The 21,803-nt window shown below is 41.1% G+C and overlaps 1 protein-coding gene across 2 annotated transcripts in view; it reads left to right on the forward strand.

Moving 5' to 3' along the window:
- The first annotated feature begins 814 nt into the window (after positions 1–814).
- The window catches only part of SPECC1 (sperm antigen with calponin homology and coiled-coil domains 1), an 82,007-nt gene continuing 61,018 nt past the window's right edge, over positions 815–21,803 (forward strand). For both annotated transcript variants that reach the window (XM_051635908.1, XM_051635910.1), the window contains exons 1-3: positions 815–1,004; positions 10,246–10,413; positions 13,277–13,415. In XM_051635908.1, coding sequence (XP_051491868.1) covers positions 978–1,004; positions 10,246–10,413; positions 13,277–13,415 — 334 coding nt within the window. In that variant the 5' untranslated portion in view covers positions 815–977. The remainder of the gene's footprint in view (positions 1,005–10,245; positions 10,414–13,276; positions 13,416–21,803) is intronic.

Raw genomic sequence — 21,803 nt, forward strand, 5'->3', positions numbered from 1 at the left:
TGAACAGCCCCTTCTCTGGACAGAGTTAAATAAAAGGCCTAGTTCTAAACACCTTAGGTTTCTGTGTTTAAAATTTAGATTTGGATTTGATTTCACCTTGTATCCCTTCTTTTTCCTCCAACTGTATACTTTCTTTGTCTGCTTTAATGCTGTTAAAACCTCTGGTCCTTTCCTTCCTGTTTTCAGACACTAAATTCTTTTCAGAAAGCTTAAGAAAGAGGAACATCCTTGAGCATTGCTTACCCTTGTCCCTTATTTGCTGTCTTCTAAATAAAGAATAGATTGACACTTCTTGGACAGCCCAAGAGATGTCACTCAGGACTGATGATTCTAGATACTTCTTGTGTAAAAGCCTCTGTCTTAATGCATCTTCCCGCCCTGCACACACACACACACCTTTCCACTTTTTTGAGGCAATGATGGAGGCAAGGGAGATGTTTTAAGGTGTCCTGGCTGGCACTCTGGGGGAGAGATTACTATTGGCATGGAATGTAAAAGTTCCTGAAAGCTGCTTCTGTGGTTTACTCTGAAAAATACCTTCTTTCTGTGGCCACCTCCTTCCTAGGTTTGTACTTGATGGGATCGTACAGACCAGTCTGGATTTTGTGCTCTCTGCCCAATGTCCTGTTCTGCTCTTGGGGATGACAGGATACTGAAAGAAACTCTTGGTCTGCTTCATGGATTGGAGCATCTCAGTGTTTTGGAGGTGGGACTCAAATAGCTTTCTTGCATAAATCCTCCTTGCTTTGATGAAAATACAGTATTTCTCATTCCCCTGAGTAAGCGTGTGTGTGTGTGTGTGCTGAATGCCCAAGTGCTGGTGAAGCCAGTTTGCTTCCGTCTGTGAATCATTTCTCAAGCAGCTCTCTGTGTCTCGCTGCAATGTGGTTTTCCTCTCAGGAAAGCACTCAAACCCTGAATTTTCAGTCTGGCTTGCACATGCTGTCAGAAGCTAGTGGGAGACAGTTTTCTTTTTAATGCAGAGAAGAGGACAAGCTTTTGCTGTAAGTATTTTAATATATTTTCTCTTTTAAGGTGGGAACTCTAGAAGGGTTCTAGGCTCAGTAATGTAGCTTTAGCGTGAATGGACCTGCTTTGCTCTCAATGCTTTTTTTAGTCTCTCACTCTCAAACTAAATTGCATGAAACAAAATGTACAGTGCAAACAACTCTGCATCAGCTGAACATGGGCTGGGGGTGATCTAAAAGTCACCAGCACAACAACAAAATCCTACCATGGGAGTCTGAGGGCTGGCTACTGTATTTTTCTACTACTGAGCTATGTAGATTTAGTGACAGAACGGTTGAAGCTGGTTTTGTGCCTATTTCTGCTTCCTTCACTGGCAATTTAAGGTTGTGCTCTAGCAGTTAAACGAAGTAGCACAAGCAGACTTTCCTCTGCTGCTGCGTGTTCACATAGTCAGGTCAAGAAGGGCAGAACGGAAGAAGCTGCTAAGGAAATAGGTTTGGCAGCTTGCATCTCTGCAGGGGAGCAGGGAAAGCACTGGGAGGACCCCAGGTGGGTACCCTTTTACAAGAGTTCAGCAAAGAGCTGTTCAGGTGCGCAGCAGGACCCTCTAATTACAGCAGTTTAGCAGTTGTCCAATTGTCCTGTGGACTGAAGCTTGATCTTAATAACAATAGTAATAATAGTAGCATTTATATAGCATGTAATATGGTGAAGCTGTAGAGATGTTAATGAAGCCCTGTATGTGTAGCAGTAAAGGATTACTGGTAGAACTGGTTTGAGAGCAGGGATTCTCTACCCCTGTCTCTTCAACATGCTCTAAATTCTTCTAGATGTGCTCTACTCATCCTTTCTATCTCACCTCCAAAAGCCCTGTTTTGAATGTTCCTCTTCGTCCCTTTCTGAATTATGAAGTGCTTTCTGCCCCTGTAACCTCTGCAGGAAAAGAGGGTATTTGATTGGCACAATTTGCCAGGTAACTAACACCAGGATAGCTCATCCTAACATTCACAGAGGTGTTTACTAACCTTTCCCTTCCTAGTTCAGTTCTAAAATAATTTAATTTCATTATGTAGCCCACCAAGGTGGGTCTTTAGCTCTCTCAGAGGTTCCCTAAGTCACAGTTGTAAACTGTTGACATGGTTGCCTAAATCTGTTCCTGTTAAGTATGAATATTTTTTTAAATGCGGAAATCCTCTAGTTTCCCCTGCAGCTTTGGAGTGACAGCCTCATCTTTGCAAAGAATCCTCTTTGTTAGAAGTTCACACTGTCACTCACTGGAACGTTTTGAAGTTCCTGGTTGTTTAATAAGTGGAGGTTAAATAGCTCCTTAACGGATAGCTTCCAGATATCAATTATTTCTCTGCATTGTGAGGAATGGAAAACAGGAATCAGGGAAACAACGCAGCACTAGGCAATCTTTGGAGCTGCTCACTTGAGTGCTGTGTGACAGATGCTGATTTATCTCAATTTTACTTTTTCCTGGGTAGTTCCTTTTCAAGGCACATAAATGAGCCTATTTTCATAAATCTGCTATTTAAAGGACAATTATGATGCCATTTTAGAAATGAAAACACTAAAGCATAAAGATGGCATGGCTGAGGATAGAATTGGGTGGAATTCCAAGCTAGCACAATGACTGTGATATCATCTCTCTGTGCTTTGAGGGGACTGGGAACCTGCCAGCCTGTGTGCACGTACCAGGCAGGATTACCATGTAGCCACATGCTGTGCATCTCTGCCATTCCAAAAAACATGATCATTCCTTCCTTCTTGGAGATGTATCTACAGTCTATGCTAGAGAAAAATGTAATGACAAGTAATTATCAAGCAAACCACTTGTAATTATTCTTAATTTCTTTAGCAATTATATAGCTTTTGCTCTATCTAAAATGAAACCTTCTTGCAGGTTGGCAAAATATGAGGTGGTGTCACTTGCTTTGTGCTGTATTCACTGGCACAGTAGTTCAAATAACTTGGATTAATAAGCAGTAGCTGCCTTGAAATGGTTCTAAAGCATTTTGTTCTCAACCTGCAATACACTGAATATAAATTAAATGCATCTATTCAGGACAGAGTTGTACTGGGGAAAGCCCAGAGTGACCTAATTCTGAAATACTATAGCATGGTTGTAGCTTCAAAAAGGAAGTTTGGAATCAATGTTTTATTTTTACCTTTCCTTGAATGTTTCTTTTGGCTTGTGTCTCCAAAGGGCAGATACTAGCACTACATAAATGGATCTACTTTCTCTGCTTGTCATTCATTGAAGGAGGGAACTGCAGCTTCTGAAAACGCATTCTCCAAATTCTGTAGTGTAGAAGTGTTTCCTAGGTGTAGTTTTTGATGTGACTTGATAAAATCAGGAATGTGTTGCATAACCTCTATCTGCATTCTGCCATTACATGCTTTCATGTGCCCTCTCCCAGTCAGAATATGCTGCCCTGCCTGTCATCTTACCAATACATGTTGCTACCCTGCCCTTTTGATTGTCTTTTTCCTTGTGTGCATCCATCAGCAATGTAAGGAACATGATTCACAATGATCACATTTAATTCTGTGTCTCTGCCTTGGAGTCAGTGAAAGATCATAGCAGTTTTTTCTCCTTTCAACCTTACCAAGACAATGCATCTACTTACCAGAGAAGCACAGTGGATTGTTTCCTGAGAGCCATCACACTGTAGTGCTTCATAGCTTCTTCAGGTATCCCACCCTCCAGCTGGGGCTTGGCACTGTCATTCTGGAGGGCTAATGAGCAGAACACAGCAGCTAAGTTGAGATTTTTGTTTCCTTATCCCCACGTTGTTTGTAAGACCAGGGGTCATGTGGAGGTAGCACAGTTTCTCTTCTGAGATGTGTAGTGGTGACTGGTTAGGCTATCAGTGTGAGGGAGGAGGAGATGGAATATCCATGTACAAAACAGTGTCATTTAAACTACTGGAGGAACATGTTCCCAGACATTTCAAAGTACAACTTTGGCTTGATTTTTAAGCATCAGTCACTGTGCTGGATGACAGTTCTGGGTATTTAATCAAGAGAAGTAGCAAAGATCTCTCTGTTTTCCTGTCTTAAAATTGGCTAGTAATATGGAGCAAGGACAAGAGAAATGCAGCTAAATAAATCCTTTGTCCATATGCGCACATAAAGATTTTGTTTTTAACTTACACATTTTTTCCATGGGATCTAATTAAAAATAAAAGATTCACAAATCCAAAACTCCAGGAAGAATTTCTGTGGAGGAGGAAGGGCAAAAGGTTTTGCTCTGCTGTCATCTGTCCGTGCCTGGAAAAGTCATCAATGACCCTAATGGTTGCTGTGGGAAGGGACGATTTTTTCTGAGCAATGTTGAGACATGGAGTTGTGCAGTTTGCTGATCTGGACTCTGGCAGTCTTGTTGGGATGGTTTCAGAAGCTGAGATGATGGCCAGAAGCTTGTTATTTGTAGGTAGCTGGAACTGTCCTCATCTAGGCCATTTCTGATGTAGTTTACACATCCTTGTAACCATTCAGTGTGTTTATGTACTGGTTAATAAATATTTTAAAGAACTACAGAAAACACACTAAGGAAATGAGCAAGAAAACCTTGGCACAAAAATGTAGGATTGTCTCTTAGCACTGCAACCACTGATAAAGTAACTTTCTTTGGGAGATCCAAGGGAATATCCATTGTGTGTCTTAATTTCCCTATATTTGTTTTCTATCCATAATTTGTCAACATTTTTAATTATTTGCAAAAGCATATGGATTCTCTAGCTGCCTAGCTGTATGTGCATCTTTCTCCAGTCTTGGAAATTAAAAAAGAAACAATAATAAAACCACTTTCCTTGAGGCATGCATGAAACCAGCAGAATTTGCCCTGCTATAACATGCAGCCTGGACATGAAAATTGCCAAGTGGTGTCTTGTCTCCTGGTACTTTACCAGCAAAACATGAAAATTCAGCTGCAGATGAGACTGGAAGACAAGTCTGCTGAGGTGGACCAGAGGAAACCACTGCTCAGTGTCTGGGGTCAGGTTTAGAATTGACTCGTTTTCTTTGACCAGCAAGAGCAGCCTTAGAGCTGAGGTTTTGGGCAATGGGCATATCGTGTCTGTTCCTTTGATTTGTACTTGGGTGGAAGGAGGTGGCCTGGCTTGGGATTAGTATTTTTGTGGGCTTTTAAATCCAATTCTAGCCAAAGCTCAGCTTTGGACCAGCAACAGTCTAGTCAGTGTGTCCACTTTGCAGAGTAATGGAGGAAAGTTGCACTGAGCCTGAAAGACACTAAATACAAGGTGACAAACCAGAGAAAAGAGAGGATGAATATGTTAGATACTGGAACACTGAGCTGAAAGAAGCAGAGGCCTAAAAGACCTGCTAAACGTGACTAAAAAAGAGTAAACAGTTTGTTTTTAATTGTTAGCCCTGCCTTATTTCCAAATAGCTTTTTATCTGTGCCATCTATCTCCAAGCTACCAATTACCATTTTGGACTCTCAGCTTCCCTAGTTTGTGACCCTACCTTGATTCCTGGTATCAGCTAAGAAATCAAGATGAGTCATATGGAAGCATCTGTCAAGCCTAAAAATTGTTTAAAGTGAATTGATGTGAAAGGCAAAAAAGGATTCTGTTTTAGCCCAGCTAGCTATCCTGCCATACAGCTTCCTACGTGCTGGTAGAAAATGCTTTACAGTTTACTGAACTTGTTAGATATTTCTATGTTCTAGATGATAGAGTTTGTCTGAGAACAGCAGAGATTGATTTGGTTAGAAGGAAAATAATATAAACATGGTGCAAATTTTACATGCTAAAAAAAGAGAATTGTGCTTTGATTTCATGAGAATGTGTAATAAAGGTTCTGGAATAGTCTGACCTTTTGATGTAATGAAAAGTAACTGAATTACAGGAAAATGGCACTGGGGATTGTGGGTTTTAACCCACCAAAGTCACAGACTTGTGTCCTTGGAGAGTCCTGTCTGCAAAGTTGGCACTTCTGACCTCATTTTTCACAAGTGCTGGGCATTCCCAGATCTCAATGAACCTGCCAGCTGGCACATTACTCTCCAGATCCAATAATGAGCTTTCATAATTCTTGTTCATTCATTTTCCCAAAGCAACTTGAATGACTCTCCTTTAATTTGCCTGTCCTGTTGAGTGAGTAGTATTACACACAGACAAGCACCAAAGCTTAAGCTGTGTAAAGTAGGTGGGCTACAATTAATCAGTATCTCCAGCCCCTCCTCAAGAGAGGTTTTCCTGTGTAACTTCATTTCTGCAGATATGCTGATGATTTTTATTTACTTAATAGTGTAATGCTAGGTTTCTTGACTGTGAAATAATATTGCTTGTCATCACTCAAATCAACCTATCTTTAGTTATTCAGAGAAGAACAGCCTTTAATAGTCAACAGAATGTTTCCTAAGGTTTGTTCTAGAGGATTGGTGAATTACTCCTTTGATGAATTGCCAAGCCTTAAGATCCAAGAGACTTAGTGTTGTTTTTGCTGATGCTGACTGCCTGTGAGAGTTAGGATAGACTTTTAATCCAGTTTTTCTAGCCATAAAAAGGGAATAATTCTGGGCTAGTTCTAAAGACTTATTAATAAAATGCATGTCAATTGACTAATAAAGAGATGTCTAGGTTCTAGTCTTTAATGTAAAGTAAGATTTCAAGTTAAACAGACGATCTTTCCACTGTAAAACTTCTCCCAACTGCCAAAATAGTCCACATCAAAATATTCCAAATACCCTTTTAAAAATACCAGTGAGAAAGGATGAACTATATAGGATGGCCTGAATTTTTCAAGAGTCTGATGCCTGCAGGGAATTCTGAGGACTACTGAGAGAAGAAGCTCAGTCAGGACCAGCTTTACATTTTTGTAACCCCCCAATTATCTCATTTGCAGCACCTGTTTCAGAGGAGAGGGGTCTGCAGACACCAGCATTTCTGAGTGTAAAAGATTTTAAAAACAACCCAACCCCAAAACCCCTGCACTTTGGAAGTAATTGGTATAGAACTGATTTTGCTGCTCTGGGGTGATACTTGGTTGGCATCAACCCCCATTTGTTTCAACGTGGAGCTGCTGCTTATCTTCAGTTTTTGTTTTTTCAGAGCACAACTTCAAGCAGAGCATACTCCAGGGGTTTCATTGTGGCCCTGCTCTGGCTGATGCTAAATAAATACTTAGAATCTCAGGTTGGTGGCATTCTGTTGGCTTCAGAAGGAAAGCTCCCTGTGAAATGTGAAGGACTAAATGAAAACTAAAATTATAGAGCCCCAGGCATTGCTGAAAGCCAGTCATCTTCCAGGAGAGGGAGCAGACATGTGGCTGAAATGTATTGAGACGTAATGGGCGTAAAACTAGTGATTTTTGTCATTGTATTTGCTAAAGCAGCTTGGTTACATCTCTTGTGGAAAGCTGCTTTTCTTTCACATTTCTCTATAGGTAGCCTAGAGATCATGTCATAATCTCTCTGGGGTCCTTTTGGAAAGAAATGCTGACATTTAGATAAAATAGAGTAGGTTTCTATCAATATATTCTAAAGCCACTGGGAGCCATTACCTGGTGGCAGTTTCACAGATGCAGAAATGCAGACGCACACGGTTTGGAAGGCAGTGATGTAAGGTGTCCTCAGTGCTCACTGGCTGCAAGTAGTTTACATGTCTAAGTCAATATTTTGGTTGACAGGTCACTATTAACCTAGCTAACTCAGTCCATGAGCCACTCCATGATGCTGCACTTGGTTTCCCATTGTCCCAACTGCCCACAACCATCTTGAAGCTTTTACTTTATTTTTCCTCTAAAGAAATAAATTGAATTTGGAGGAGAGGCAAAACTGATATTGACTCTGAGAATGGATTTCCTGTTCATCAAAGACTAGCAGGACTTTCTTCTTTTTTTTTTTTTAAGCAGTTTTGTGGCACTTCTCCTGAAGCAGTACTGCTAATAACTCAAATGTGTGTCACCTACCTAGGAATAAAAGCAGCTTAAGATGTGTGCAGCTTAGCTTTATTCTTTGAAATACAAATATTGTTTGTGGATCCCACTTCAGATATTGACATTTTTATCTACAGATTCAGGTTAGCAAAGTAGGTAAGCAGCCTCACTTCTATCTCTTATAAATGCTGATTCCCATATCAATACATGCAAAACCAATCAACCTAATAAATCCAAATACTCTCTTTTCAATAATAGTTTCATCTGCATGGCGTAGTAAAATAATAAATGCACATGGCATGTAATTCAGCTCTCATTAGATGAAAAAGCCAGTATGCCTGAGGCTACTGGCTTCATCTCCTGAGTTGTGTTTTTTGGATTTAAGAACCTCATCCTTTTACTTTTAACATCATGGTCTAATAAGCATATCACTCTGCTGTAACTTCAAAATGCCACTGATGAATCAAAATTAAATTCTTCAGGATATCAAGAAAGCATCTGTACAGCTTGAGGCAGGAAAGTATACGATCCAGTTACGAAGAAATCCGAAGGGTATAAAAAAAAGCAAACTGCATGTGCAACCACTGGATCTACAACAAACAAAATCTGCATAATTAGGAGATCTAATCAGGAAGATAGTTTGTGTGTGTAGTTGCTTGTTCACCCATAAAAATAGTTTATTAAATAATGTAAAGTCCCAAAAGCTTGCTGAACTGTGGGAATGCTGAACACTTATCTGCTGTAATACAGCTTATATTTTGGTGAGGGCTTTAAAAAGAGCCAGGTGATCAGCGTAATCACCAACAAAGATTACTTGTTCTCCTCTGATGAGATCAGTTGATGGCTCCACACTGCATGTGTTAAGAATTTTAATGGAGTAATGACTATATTTAGTAACTACTAACTTTTAAATTTTTTATTGAGGAGCTGACAGGTTAGAGCTGCTGCAAGAGGCACCAAGGGTAAACAGAGGAGATGTCACTTGCCAGCTTTGTTCTCTGTCTGGACAGCAGCAGAGCTCTTGACATTCCTTCCAGCCTCTGGTGGCACCTGGAGGCTGCCAGCAGTGTCAGACACAACTTGGCCCCAAACAGATTTGTTTCCCCTGAGTTCAGCGAGTGTTCTTATTTGTGAATGTCAGATGAAGTAGGAAGCAAATTACAAGACAGAAAATGTGACTCAAGCCCTTCTACTGCCTCAGCCAGGAATAAATTGTTTCAGTGTCTCTATCAAAGTGTTGCTGTCCAGGTTCACCCTGTCCCAGCTGGACTCCCAGAGTGTGCTCACTGCAGACGTGTTCCCCTGGCTGAGGCTCTGGGCTGGTCTCTTCCTACATCTGCTGGTTACCTGGTTAACAGACAAGGAGTTAGTTAGCCTCTGCCTACACAAGACTGATAGGCAGCTACATCCTGTGTCTAATTTAGAAAATGAAGCTGCAGAAGGAAAATGTTGCTCATACTGAAGTGGGGGTGGTTAGGAGATAACAGGCAATCTCCCCTCCCTCCCACTCCCAGCTTGGATTGGTGGGACTTTTTTTTTTTTTCAAATCCAACAAATTATGTTATTCTGCTCCTGGTTTGGTTTGGGCAATGGCTGGTGAAAGTGTGGCTTTAGACCTACAAGTGATGAGCTAGCTATTCAATTGGCAACAGTCTGCCTACTGAGGGAAACAGACTAGTTGTTATTGCTTGCAGATTAAATTTATTCAGCTATAAATAAATAATAATTTTTTAAAAAAATCTGTTTGCTGATTCCTGGCAGGATTTCTGTCTTGCATAAGCTTATCTCTGAGGAGTAGGGGATCTGGATTTTTGTTCGCAAGGAATTTGATCATTTTTAACTGTCTTTTGTAAATCTTGGTGTTGTGAAGCATCATCTCACTGTGGCAACATCAACTGCTGCCTCTTTAGAAGAGTGCTAAGTTAAAGATACCATTTTCTGTACAACTGGGGACACTTACCTCTCCTGTGACTTTTTGAAAAGTGAGTGTTACTTCAGTTGAAGATGTTGGATCTAGAAGTAAGAGACGTAACTTCTTTTTATCCCAAGATTGTCCCCAATGGCTGTGGACTTCATTGTTCACAGTTACTCTTTCATTGTGCTTCAGCATTTTCAGGTGTTCTGCTGTGGCTGATAGAGGCCTCTGACTCACACAGTCAGTGTTCCTTAAGTGGTGGTTCATGCTACCAGGCAGTGTGAAAAATGAAAGTGGCTGCAGCCTGCTCTAGGGTTCTCTAGGCTGAATTTTAATTTTCAGCCCTTTAAACTGCTGCCCGATATATCTGTTGCTCTTGTTCAGATGATATAAAGACATGTATTTTTTTGTGTATACATTTATATATATATAACTTTTTTTTGTCTCTGTAGACAGAATTATTTGGGAAGAAAATGAAGAGTACTGCCAGGCCTTGGAGTGCAGCAGCAAAGCAAGGGAGTCATGGGGTTGACAGAGGAAAATTGCTTTCCAGCACCCCAACAGGAATGAAAGCATCCAAGTCCTCCACTTCACTTGCCTTTGAATCTCGACTCAGCAAGGTACTAACCAGCAGGGGCTGTGCAAGTATTGTAGCCTTGTTCCAACTTAATGCTGGGGTTTAGTTGTGGAATATTACTGCACCCTGGGACTTGGACTGTGCTTGACCACTGTATTAAGCATAGGGAGATTATAACTCTGTTGTGTGTTAATGCACATTTCTGAACATATTTTGCATGTGGTGGGGGAGACTGTATCTGTACAAGGTATGAGTGGGTTCTTTTACACTGAGTGTGAGGGAATTGCCTTAACTTTGAAGATGGAGAAAAATAAATGTCAAATTCTTAGTTCAACTGATTGTTACACACGTGAAGAAATTGAGATTTATTAATGGATTTCTAGAATTCCTAAAAAAGCCTGTGTCTTTTCCTTCAAGGCAAAATATGTTAATAAAAGATATTACTTGCAATGGAACAAACATGTATCTTTCTATACAGATATATTTAAAAAATAGCAGAAATTTCTGTCAATGTCGTGCTTTTAAGAAAATGGAGAAATACCCTGAAATACTGCTGAATCTGTACCCTTGCAGCCAGCAAATGAAAATAACCTTGTTGTCCAAATACAGACGAAAATACCAGTAATGAAAATAGCCCATGGGCCTCCTCATTGTAACTGTTTCCAATACTAAAGTTTAGTAAACATTATACAAGGTGTTACAGTGGTTTTTATCAGGAGGAACTGTTGTTACAGTTTCTCAAGGGAAGGATTAATTTACTTCACTTGCTCTGTAGAGTCTCAGGTGCTCTGAGCATCTTACCAATAGATATTTCAGTCCAGTGCTCCATTGAAGTGTGTGGCTGAGGCAAGCATCTCTGCAGGAATGCTACTGAAGAGACTAATCAGGAAATCTGACATCATTAATTTGTATATGGTGTTACATGTAGAGGGTTTTCTTTGTAATTACAGCTAATACCTTCAAATTTTTGATGATCTGCAAATGCAAGATCATCAAAGTGATTTCCTTGAAGAAGCAGGGTAGAAAAAGGCACCATGCTTGCTTTCTTGGAAGAGGGCACATTGAAGAAATTCCTTTAGAGAAACTGCAGGTATCTCTAAAGGTCAGAAAGCCAGATCATTCCATTCTGTGCTGAAGAGTGAGCTAACAAAAGCTCTGCCAGAAGGCAAAACGTTAGCTCTTTGGTATCCTGGAGCAAATGAACACTTCAGCTATTGGAACTTGTGCTCACAGGGTCCAGGAAACCACAGACTCTTAGTCAGAGGAAGAGATAAAAGGGAGAAAGAACTGGAATTGAGAGACTTCGTTTTGCTTAGAGATCTTGCATTCAGGAGCTGCTAAACGAGGAGAGCAGTGTTTTTCAGCCTGTGGTTCAGGGACCCCCTGGGTGTCACTGGACAACTTCAAAGGAAGTGGCTTTTGATTGGATTTTTTAGGTGTCCACAAACTGAAGAGAGACAATACTGCTCTAGGGAGACTCTGGAGCTTTAGTCTTCTAAAATGCTTAAAGTATTTTTCCTGAAATTAATTAGAGGTCCACAGGCTTCTGCAAAGGCACACAAATGAGGAAGCAGCTGACCAGAGTTCTGAGATCAATTGCTACTTCTGCTTGTTGAAGTAATAGAATTTTACTGTTTTTCTTTGAATCTTAAGTTCATTGTGCTTGTACTGTGTGGATTTCCTAAGGACACATTTAGAGTAGACTTGCTTTACAAGAAATTCTGCTCCCAAAAAGACCACATGGCAGCAGTGGTCCCTTGCTTTCCCCTGCCCAGTAAGGCTTACTGAGTAAATTAGTGAATATGTTTTAAAAGGCACATACTGTAAAATACCTTGCAGAGCAAAGAGTTCACTTTCCAAGCTTATGAAACAAATTGGTGTTCATCTTTAGAATTCTGCAGCTGATTTATTCTGAAAACCAGTGTGTTTTGGATTTTTTGTGGTGAATTATTTCCTTGGTGGTCACATGAACAAACTGCCTTCTTGTGAACAGGCTTTTCAGTTTCTCTTCTGCCGAGTCCTACAGTCCTTAGTAAAACAAATAGCACTGGGTCCTGTCATGAGATCATTTGCCATCTTTGCTTACTGCTTTTCAATAAACAAAGAGGGTAAATAGCTGCAATCATGTTTAAGATAATGGATTTCCAATCAGTAACTGCTTTACATCTTGCACTGGCTGCTCTTGCCTTTTATTGAGCTTCTCAGCTAATTGATTTTCAGATTTTGGCTTGGTCTCCAGCATGTGTTTTTCACATCAGGTAATCTAGTTTATGAGGCCACAAAGTTTGGTGACTCCTGTTTGACAAACATGGGAAGGAACTGGCAGTTGCTTGCTATTGGAGTGGCTCAGAAGTTTCTTCAGAGGATCTGAGGTCACCATTAAGGCAAAACTGTGATCCTAAGTGGAGCAACAAGAACTAGCAGGTCCTTTTGGGATCTTTTTTTGGTAGACAGATTAAGGGCCAGTTATTTGCTGCTTTGACCTACTCAGTGTGTCACGGTTTGCAACTGGCTCACACCTGCAGAGACCCAAATGTCTGACTTAAAAGTAAACCAGTGAGGAAATACAAGGAGTGCTGTTTAGAGCAGGATCTGAGAAGCCAAAGTTGCCAGTAGTCTACACTGGTAAGCTGTTTTCTCCCTGCCTTTCAATTATTCACTGCTTTAAACAGCAAGTTTTTCTGCCTTCACTGCTGAAGCAGTATTATCTCCTAAGCCACTTCACAAAAATTTGGAATGCAAAGGAAATGCAAAAAAAATAAATAAGAAATTATTTGGTGTGGTTATCATAGCAATATTCCCCTGGGGTTACTTAATGGTAAGGTTCCTTTTCTCCCAGGAACCCTGTGTTTTGAACTGGGACTGTTCAAGGTGTTGTGGTTGCTCACGAGCTCTTTGTGTTGCAGTTGAAGAGGGCGAGCAGCGATGACATGCTGACAAAACCCGGGGTGGTGGCAGCAGCTTCTGGAGTCTCCAGACTGAAGAAGACCATTACAACAGGAGCCATTTCGGAGCTCGCAGAGAGCCGGCTGAAGCCCAGCACGGGTGGGTACCGCGCGCGGGGGGGATGGAGGCTCCCGGCAGTGTCGCCGCTCCCAGCGCCTCGCTGCGTTCTCCTCGTACGTTACAGCTGTAACGTCCCAGTTGCCTTGGCACGCTGGCCTTTCTACTGGGTGTAGAGCCCAAGAGCCTGAAGTTCAAGCGAGAAGCTGCTGCGGGCTCCCAGGGGCCGTGGGTGGGTGACCCGCCCCTCGGGCGGCCACGCGGTGGCGCCGGCGACCCGCGCCTGTCCCCGTCGCCTCGGGGCGGGGCCGGGAGCGCGGCTGGCAGTGGGGGTCCTGAGCCCTCTGTCTGTCCGAGCAAGGAATCAATTAAACCTTTCCTTCCCCCCCTAGTTTTCACCATATATCATGGCATTCTCTCTCCTCCCGCTGCTATATAAGCAGAGCTGTTCCCTTCCTGTTCTCGTGGGACGCAGCAGGGAGGCGAGAGCAGAGAGCCAGCTCTGGCTTCTGCCTGTATCTTCACGGACAGCTTGTGCTCCTCAGCAGCGCCGTGGCATGCTCGCTCCCTGTGCGTTAGCCCCATCAGCTTCTTCCCATTGGTTTCCAATCCAAGCCTGTTTCTAAAGGCGGCGACACCATCTGCATACCAAGGGCTGCTCTGCAAACGCTCTGCTCGCCCCCAGGAGCTCAGCAAACGCCTGCTTTTGTCTGCTCCCTGGTGGCATTTCCAAGGGAATGTGAGATCTTATTAAATTTGACCATGACCTCCCTATTTGTCACAGCCTCTGCAGGATTTGGCTGTGTAACAGAACAATGTTACTAACCAGACAGTGATTTCTGGAAAAAAATATATAAACAATTAAATATATATATATAAAAATTAATCTTTATATGCTCCCCCAAACTCCTGAAAGAAAATTATGCATCTTGTAACAGCATGAATGCTTCACAGTAACCCAAAGACAGATCATGCTCTGCGGTTAATTGGTGTGTAAATCCTCAAATTTCATAGTGACTAGTCATATCCAAAGGCATTTGAGATTCACCAGCCAATGAAGAGGCATGATGCTGGCAAAAGATGCTTGGGAGGAGTAACTTGGGGTGAAGAAAACCTGTACAGCTGATGCAGCATAAGATCCTGGGAATGCAGCCAGGGAAACAGCACTGCAGGGAGTCCAGAATGGAATACATATGTCAGATACAAAAATACTAGCACTGGACCAGAGAGCCCCCTTCTGCATGCATATATAATAGCTGGGATTGGAGGAAGGGTAAGATTTATGATCATGACTACTTTAAATACAAATGGTAAAATGGTTTATGGAGGTCGAGTTACATCTGGGTATTGTTTTGCCAATTTAAATGACATCATTGGAGCTGACCTCATGTATGGCTTTGCATCAGCATTTGTAAAAGTGTGAATGGGAATATTAGAGCTCAGCAAAAACAGTCCAAGTGTGGAGCTCTGCATATTGTGTAGATAAACACTAGGAGTATATGTGCTGTCCTTCTAAAATTCCTTTGGGCCTAGAGAGAACTGCCCCAGGTCTTATGGGGGCTACTATATCTATGTATGCAAAAATATCTGTATGTTGCAGGTCTTAGTTTTCACAGTGGTTTCACAGTCCCAAAGGGTGCTTGTAAATCTAGCCATGTTCTGAGAATGTGTCACTATCAGGGCCACTGAAGGTGCTAGATATTAGTGAGCAAGGTTACAAAGCTGAATGCTGCTTTGAGATTGTCACAGCGTGAAAAATACCAATAGGCATATTGTGATAGTCTGGTGTTGCTAAGAGGAAAACTAAAAATCAGATACAACAGAGGGCACAACATGTTCCTGGGAACACTATGTAGAAAAGGAGAGAACACTTTCAGCTGCTAGATTTTATTGAAGTAGCACCCCAGATAGTCTCTGTGATCAAACTACACTGCAATGCTCACTGATGGGAGGGTAATTCCTGTAGCTGGGAAATGCAGATGTTTGTGTAGACAGCCAAGTGTGCAAATCTTCTTCTGAAGCCACTTTCTTTGGTTTCTTCACCTTCTTCAGTTCTGCATTTTCCTTTCATATCTCAACTGCAGACATCATGTCTTCTCTCCCCACACCCCTTGTTTGTACTTTTTAGATTGGGCTTTCTTTGTTTTTCAAGTGAGCAACTTGATTATTTCACTGAAATGATAATATATTAGTTCCAGCTACACTCTGGTTGTACTCGGTTGGTATTATGATATTGTGTAAGAGAAATTAAAAGAAGCAAGGTTATGGGAAATAAAACCAACAATTTAGGTTTCTTTTGTCTTTGGGTGTGACTGTCCAGCATTTGTGTGCTGACCCTGAGCAATAGCCTGTGTTCCAAATGCTGCAGATAATAAATAATTGACATCAAGATTGCTTGTTTAAATAGGCTTGTTTGTATGCTGCCCTTGGTGGAGTTTCAGTTATTCATTCTAGCTTTTTGCTGACATAACTACCCCTGTCTGCCTGTCGGAAGCTAATGCAGTAAATCATAAGTGGTTTAAAGAGAGATGAGGCCAGGCTCATGTCTCCATTCTTGGCAACTGGAGTGGAGCAAATGGAACTGGGGACTCGTTCTGGCTGGAAGTTCTGTGCAGTGATGTTTGGCTTTGCAACTGCTTGGCAGTTTGAAATCCCAAGTAATGGGAAATGACACGCAGGGAGAAAGAAGTGTCTTGGATTCAGCTTTCTTATCCACTGTATTATGTCTTTCCATGTACTGTCCTGAAGTAGCAATTTGGTTTTATGCAAAAACCAAACTTAGAGCTCTTGCATGGCTTTTAATGTTTCAGTAGATGAAAAAGAGCTGGAAAAAATGCAGAACAGATGGAAAGAGTCACTGATCTTGAAAATGTTTGTTTTAGTGTGTGCACTTGTGAAGCTATCCAATCTATGAAGCCATATTACTAAAAAAAAGATGTTTAAATAGGTAAATTTATATCTTCATGAAAAACTAGGACTTGTTTCCTTAAGGTTAAAAATTATAGGAAATCAGTTATACTTTTCCAGATTCTGATCCTTCAAGGTTTGCAAGCCAAATAACCTTCTATACTGCTATTTCACAGAGAATTCCAAAGCTTCTGATGTGACCATATACTTATGAGGAAGTGCATGGCATGGCAGTACTGGTATGCAAATGGCAAACTTGGGGTTCAGAGCACTGAGGTTACTTGCTCAGTGGGTCCTAGAAGTCATTCCAAATCCTTGCTCTTGGTTCTGTTACTCACTCTGTACAAACTCCCCATTTGTGCACTTTCTGAAAATTTCCCTCAAGGCTGCCTGGCTTAATCATGCTCCTGTGCTTCCTTGCTGTTATTTCAGTGCAAGCAGCTATTATCTGTCAGGTCTGACAGGAGCAAAAAAAAGTCTTATGCTGGGCATGAGAAGGGAGAGACAGCCAGGACGTGTGGCTGTGCTGTGAGCACGTACTCTGAGAGCTTTCAGGCTACTTCAGGCATCCCCATTTCTCACAAATATATTGATTTTTATCTCAAGCTCTGCCAGCTACAATATGAAGTATCAGTTACCTGTGAAATGTAACAGCTGTACTTGTTTTCTCAGGCTGCTTCATCAGCTTATTTCTTTATTCCTAAGTCTAAATTTATATAGACATTGAATGTGCTTTAGAAACAGCTAGAAACTGTCAATAACAGTGTTATAATCACCTAATTTATAACTTATAGGGATCCTGGGTATTTTATTGACAAGCTTAGGATCTCTCTAAGCTCAAACCATTATTAGAAGACAGATACTGTACCTTCTTACAATGATGTGTTATTTCTGTGGAGGCCAGGAAAAGCCAAGATGCCAACAGGAAGGTGAGGGATGGCCTACTGTGCCATCCCAAACTCAATCAGAAGTGGCCACTTATTTTTCTGCACTAAATGGGAAAATAATTAATTGCCAGGCATTTGCATCCCCACAACACGTGTGTTCCTTGCTGTGTGTGGCTGCTGAGCTGATTAATAGCAGTGGGTGGAGAAAGGGCCAGTGCAGACGTAGAGAGGAGGCAAACTCCAAGATATTAAAAGTTTCAATTATCTCCCAGGCATCTAGTGTCAAGACTCAGAACTCTGCAGGTTACCTGAACAAAAGCTGCTAATCCCAGAATGGAGCCCTGCCAGCATCAGGAATGAAGCTGTACAAAGCAACCTGGTGTAATAAGCCCAGCAAATTAAAGAGTAGAATACAAATACCAAGAAATTTGGCATAATCAGGGAAGGCTATAGAAGGACCTGAGGATTATAGTCTGTTGTGGAACCATTTGGTTTGAACAATTGTCAATCCCAGTAAGGAGGGCCTCTCCTTTTGTTGAGGTTTTCTGTGAATTGTTCCTCTCATTCCTGCCCAGTTGTCAGAGATAACATCCCAATAACTATCTATGATACCTGGTTATGTTCAGTTCCTTCCTAGTTCCAGTAGAACACGTACCATTAGAGCATTTGTCCATCACTGTTGAAAAAAATCTTGATTTCCCTCTAAAACATAGTTGCTTGTAGCTTTTTGTGTTGATAGAAATGGTATGCAGAAAAGAGGCTGTATCGCCAACAGGCCACTACCACTGTTGGTGCTGGGAAAGAATGAGTGTCACTTGTGAAACTTGAACAAGTTCAGGTGTGCATTATTTTAGAGAGCCTGGTGTATGTTTTTATTGCACGTGTCACTTGTTATATATGCTTCTTTCCCATCAAAACTGAAAATGTGGCAGACTGCAGATTTAAGAGCTTTCCTGCATGTTTATAGAATTGTCACTTCATGATTCCTATTTGAGAGTAATATATAGAATCTATCAAATTTACTGTCTTCATTCTGTTAACTTTTCTGCTTGGCAAGTGTTTGTCACTTTCTGATGTGGGGTAACCATGTGAAGCTAATCCAGACCAGAAGCCTTCTCTACAGAAAATTCAAGAAAAGTATTTTTATTAATAAACACTTTATTTAAGAAAAAAAAAATCCTTGAAAAAAATCCATTTGACAGTTTAATTCTTCATAAGATGTTAATGCACCCCGATTAGGACAGGAAAAAGGAAAGTAATTTCTTTTGAAGGACAGCTGTCTGACCTTGGGGCCCTTTTCACTCTCCCATACATCAGTTTGTGACAGGTCCTGCTTTTTGTGATCTGTCACATCAAAGGACTGTTCCACGTTTGTAGAGAGGTTGCAGCACTTTGCATTCAGCCTCGTTACTGTCTCACTTTTCTTGTGAAAGATGGAGACAAATGTGAGAGACACTAATGAGATCGGTATGTTCTGTTCCACAAGACTTCACCAGCAACCAAATGACTGATCTCATCTGGGGTTTCCCAGGAACAATTAATAAGCTTTAGAACTTCCTCTGGAAAGCTAGTTATATTTTGAAACCCTTTCCAGGTACAAGACACAACTCTTGCATAATTATTCCTTCTTACCAAGAAAAAAATTATTCTAGCTCCAGATCTGATAAAAAAAGGAAAGGGTAAATGTTTGTCTTATAGGATATTTTAATTGGAAAAGGCACTTAGTCCAGCAGGACAGGAGCTCAGGTAGTTCTTTAATGAAATAATAGCAGTGATCTTATAATTAAACCCTGATATCTGTTGGCTTGAGATCTCTGAACTAGAAAGATCTATTGGTGGTTGGTCTCTTGTCCTGAAGGTGGCATGTGAAGGTTAAGTGACATCATTATTTTTATTCTGTTGTTGATTGCATGGTATGAACCTTCTTCCATAACTGGAAATGGAGTCAGAGTGATGCATCTTAGTGACTCTTGGGACTTCCAATACCTGATCCTGTTAAGATAACAGCTTCTCTGGAACCATTCAGTCATCTTGCATTATTAAACAAGTGAGAATTAACTTCTGCTGACAATGCTGGCTGCAGAATGTACTTTTTTCAGTTTTGTTGCTGTCCTAATCTACTGCACAACTCACAGTTCCTGCACTTAACACATTGTATAAGATTTTGCATGCAGCTTCTGGTTTAAACAATCTATGAAACAGAGACCCTTTTCTTTGTTGTCTGTTCCCCTGAGAATGACTTTGTTGGCACGTGTTTACCACCCTGGGGCCTGAGCCAGTTCAGAGGATTCAGTGTGTGGCAGGGATACTGAAATGCTAAATCTTAGAGTCTCTAATGACTTGACTCATTAAATTGTTGATAGTTAATTGGCTGAAGCCAACATGTATAGGGAAGATCTGTTACAGCTGTAAGCAAACTGTGATGATCACAAAAGCCTTGCTAGGGATACCTGAACAGAAATGGGAGCTGCTTGGATGGGTCAGGAACAGAACAAAGCTCTGATCTCTCAGTTTGTTTGCGTTTCTTTTCAGGCTTCTTCAGTGAAGTTGTTCAGCAAAGTCAACACAACCTTGCATTGACTACCTGCCCTAGGTTAATTATCAGCTTTCCTTCAGCTGATTTGAAGAGAAATGATCCTTAACACAAATGCTCTGGGCCTAAATGTATCACAGCCAAAATACCTTGGCAGAGTGCCACTGTGTTTGCACTTAAAGAATGGGAGGGAGCGAGGAAAGGAACGCCAAGCTGCCCTGGTCTAACAAGTATGCATATCAGCAGAGGGCTTGGCATTCCTTGTATAATTTTTTTTTCCACTGTTGTTTTCAGCAGCTTTTGGCTTGCATTAGATTGTAATACTGGAAAGTAAGAGGGGAGGGATTGACAGCTACATCTCAGATGGGTTCCTGGAAGGCTGCAGTTCTGTGCCATGAACTTAACCGTGACCTCACCAAGTATCCTTACAAAAGATTTGTTTTCAGCATGGTTAAAATTGTTTGCTCTTTCATCTGGATTTCAGTGCAATCTTATATTCCTAATCATTTAGGGTCCACTACTGTATATGAATGATATACACATCTCTGTAGATTTCCCCCTTACATATGTACTTGCTGCTCATAAAATCTTTGGTGTTACTGGAAGGAGTATGATAGTGTGAACACTGGTACTGATAGTCAGTGTCCACTCTTAGGGCCCATTCAGTTTAGTTCAGTCTTTGCCAGAGGTCCAGCCCCTGGAGATCCTGCTTGGCATCTGTGAATTCTTTACCCTCAGCCTTCTGAAGACATTGACATCTCTCTGGCCAGTGGAAATTTGAGATCATTCTGTGATATCCTCACGCTATTTCTGTTGAGGATGGATTACAATTTGAACTTTCAGAAGTTAGCTAATTAATGTGTTGTGTTGTGAGAGCAAGGTCTGAAGAAAGGTTATGCTTGGCAGAGCTCTGTATTTTGACTACTGAGTTGAAAGAATTAGGCATCTCACACTTTCAGGAATTCATTCCCATTCTCACTATAAAAAAAAATGGGTATTTGTGGGGTTTTATTGGCAGTCCCACAAGTGGATAGTGCAAAGGGATGAGTCAACCTTTATGCCTAGGGAGAAACCAGCTGATCTACTTTATAACAGTGAAATTGTTCATTCGTTCATTAATTTTTATACCTTTATTACTGAGGAAGGGAAGCTAATGTAAAATGTTCAGATAATAAATATTTGCCTAAAGATTTAGCCATGCATCTGTCATAAGGTATTGCCTGGTCACTGTGCCAGAAGTCATGTTTGCCATTATCCTTTTTCCTTTCTCCTCTGCTGGAGCTGCAAGCTCCATAAACAGTGATCTCTTATCCAGGACTTCTGCTCAGGCCAGAGCTGTATTTTAAATTTCATACTTTACCTTTCACTGTAGACTTAGGCTAGAAGTCTTTTTCCTGCTATCATTCTCCCCATCATGGTGTTAGAATGTTCTGTCTTAGGTTTCGTGCCACTGTCAAAAATAACAGATTGGTTCTTCCAGTCATGACTCTCCTACAGTGCTCAGATTCCAGGGATGTTTGCTCTGACTCAGTGGTTACATTTCATAATTACTCCAGGCTTGCACCCCATACTGTTCTGAGACCCTGCTCCACTTTTGTGTTACAGAAATAGAAAGCAGGTGTTGAAATAATAAATGCTCAATGTTAGGATTTATCAACCCAAGAGATTATCTTGGCTAATGCAGTCCCTCTGGTGAATCCTGTTGAGGAAGAGCAGAAGTCACTCTTCAGTCTGTAAGAGAAGAATATCTCTTTGTCTTGGAGATAAGTTTCAACAGCAGTTGGAGGACATTTGCATCTGTACCTCTGACAAGGGCAGCCTGAGTGCCCATCCTAATAAGATACAAAACTTAGGAGGCCATAAAATTACTTTTAGAAAAATAATGCACTATCAGTTATCCCTTTTTATAGAACTTTTGTGGCTTATTAAAGAAAGCATGTCATACTTGGCATGTCATAGGACAGAAGCAGACAGGAATTTCGTTTAATATCATCCAAATCCAGACAGCTGGATGAGCTCCATTTGTCAAGTGTCAGAGTAAGAGCAATGACAAGTTAGCATATCTAAGTCTTTAGGATCTCTTAGATAACTAAGTTTCCAGAA

This window comes from Apus apus, chromosome 18 (assembly GCF_020740795.1).
Source record: "Apus apus isolate bApuApu2 chromosome 18, bApuApu2.pri.cur, whole genome shotgun sequence".
Lineage (NCBI taxonomy): Eukaryota > Metazoa > Chordata > Aves > Apodiformes > Apodidae > Apus > Apus apus.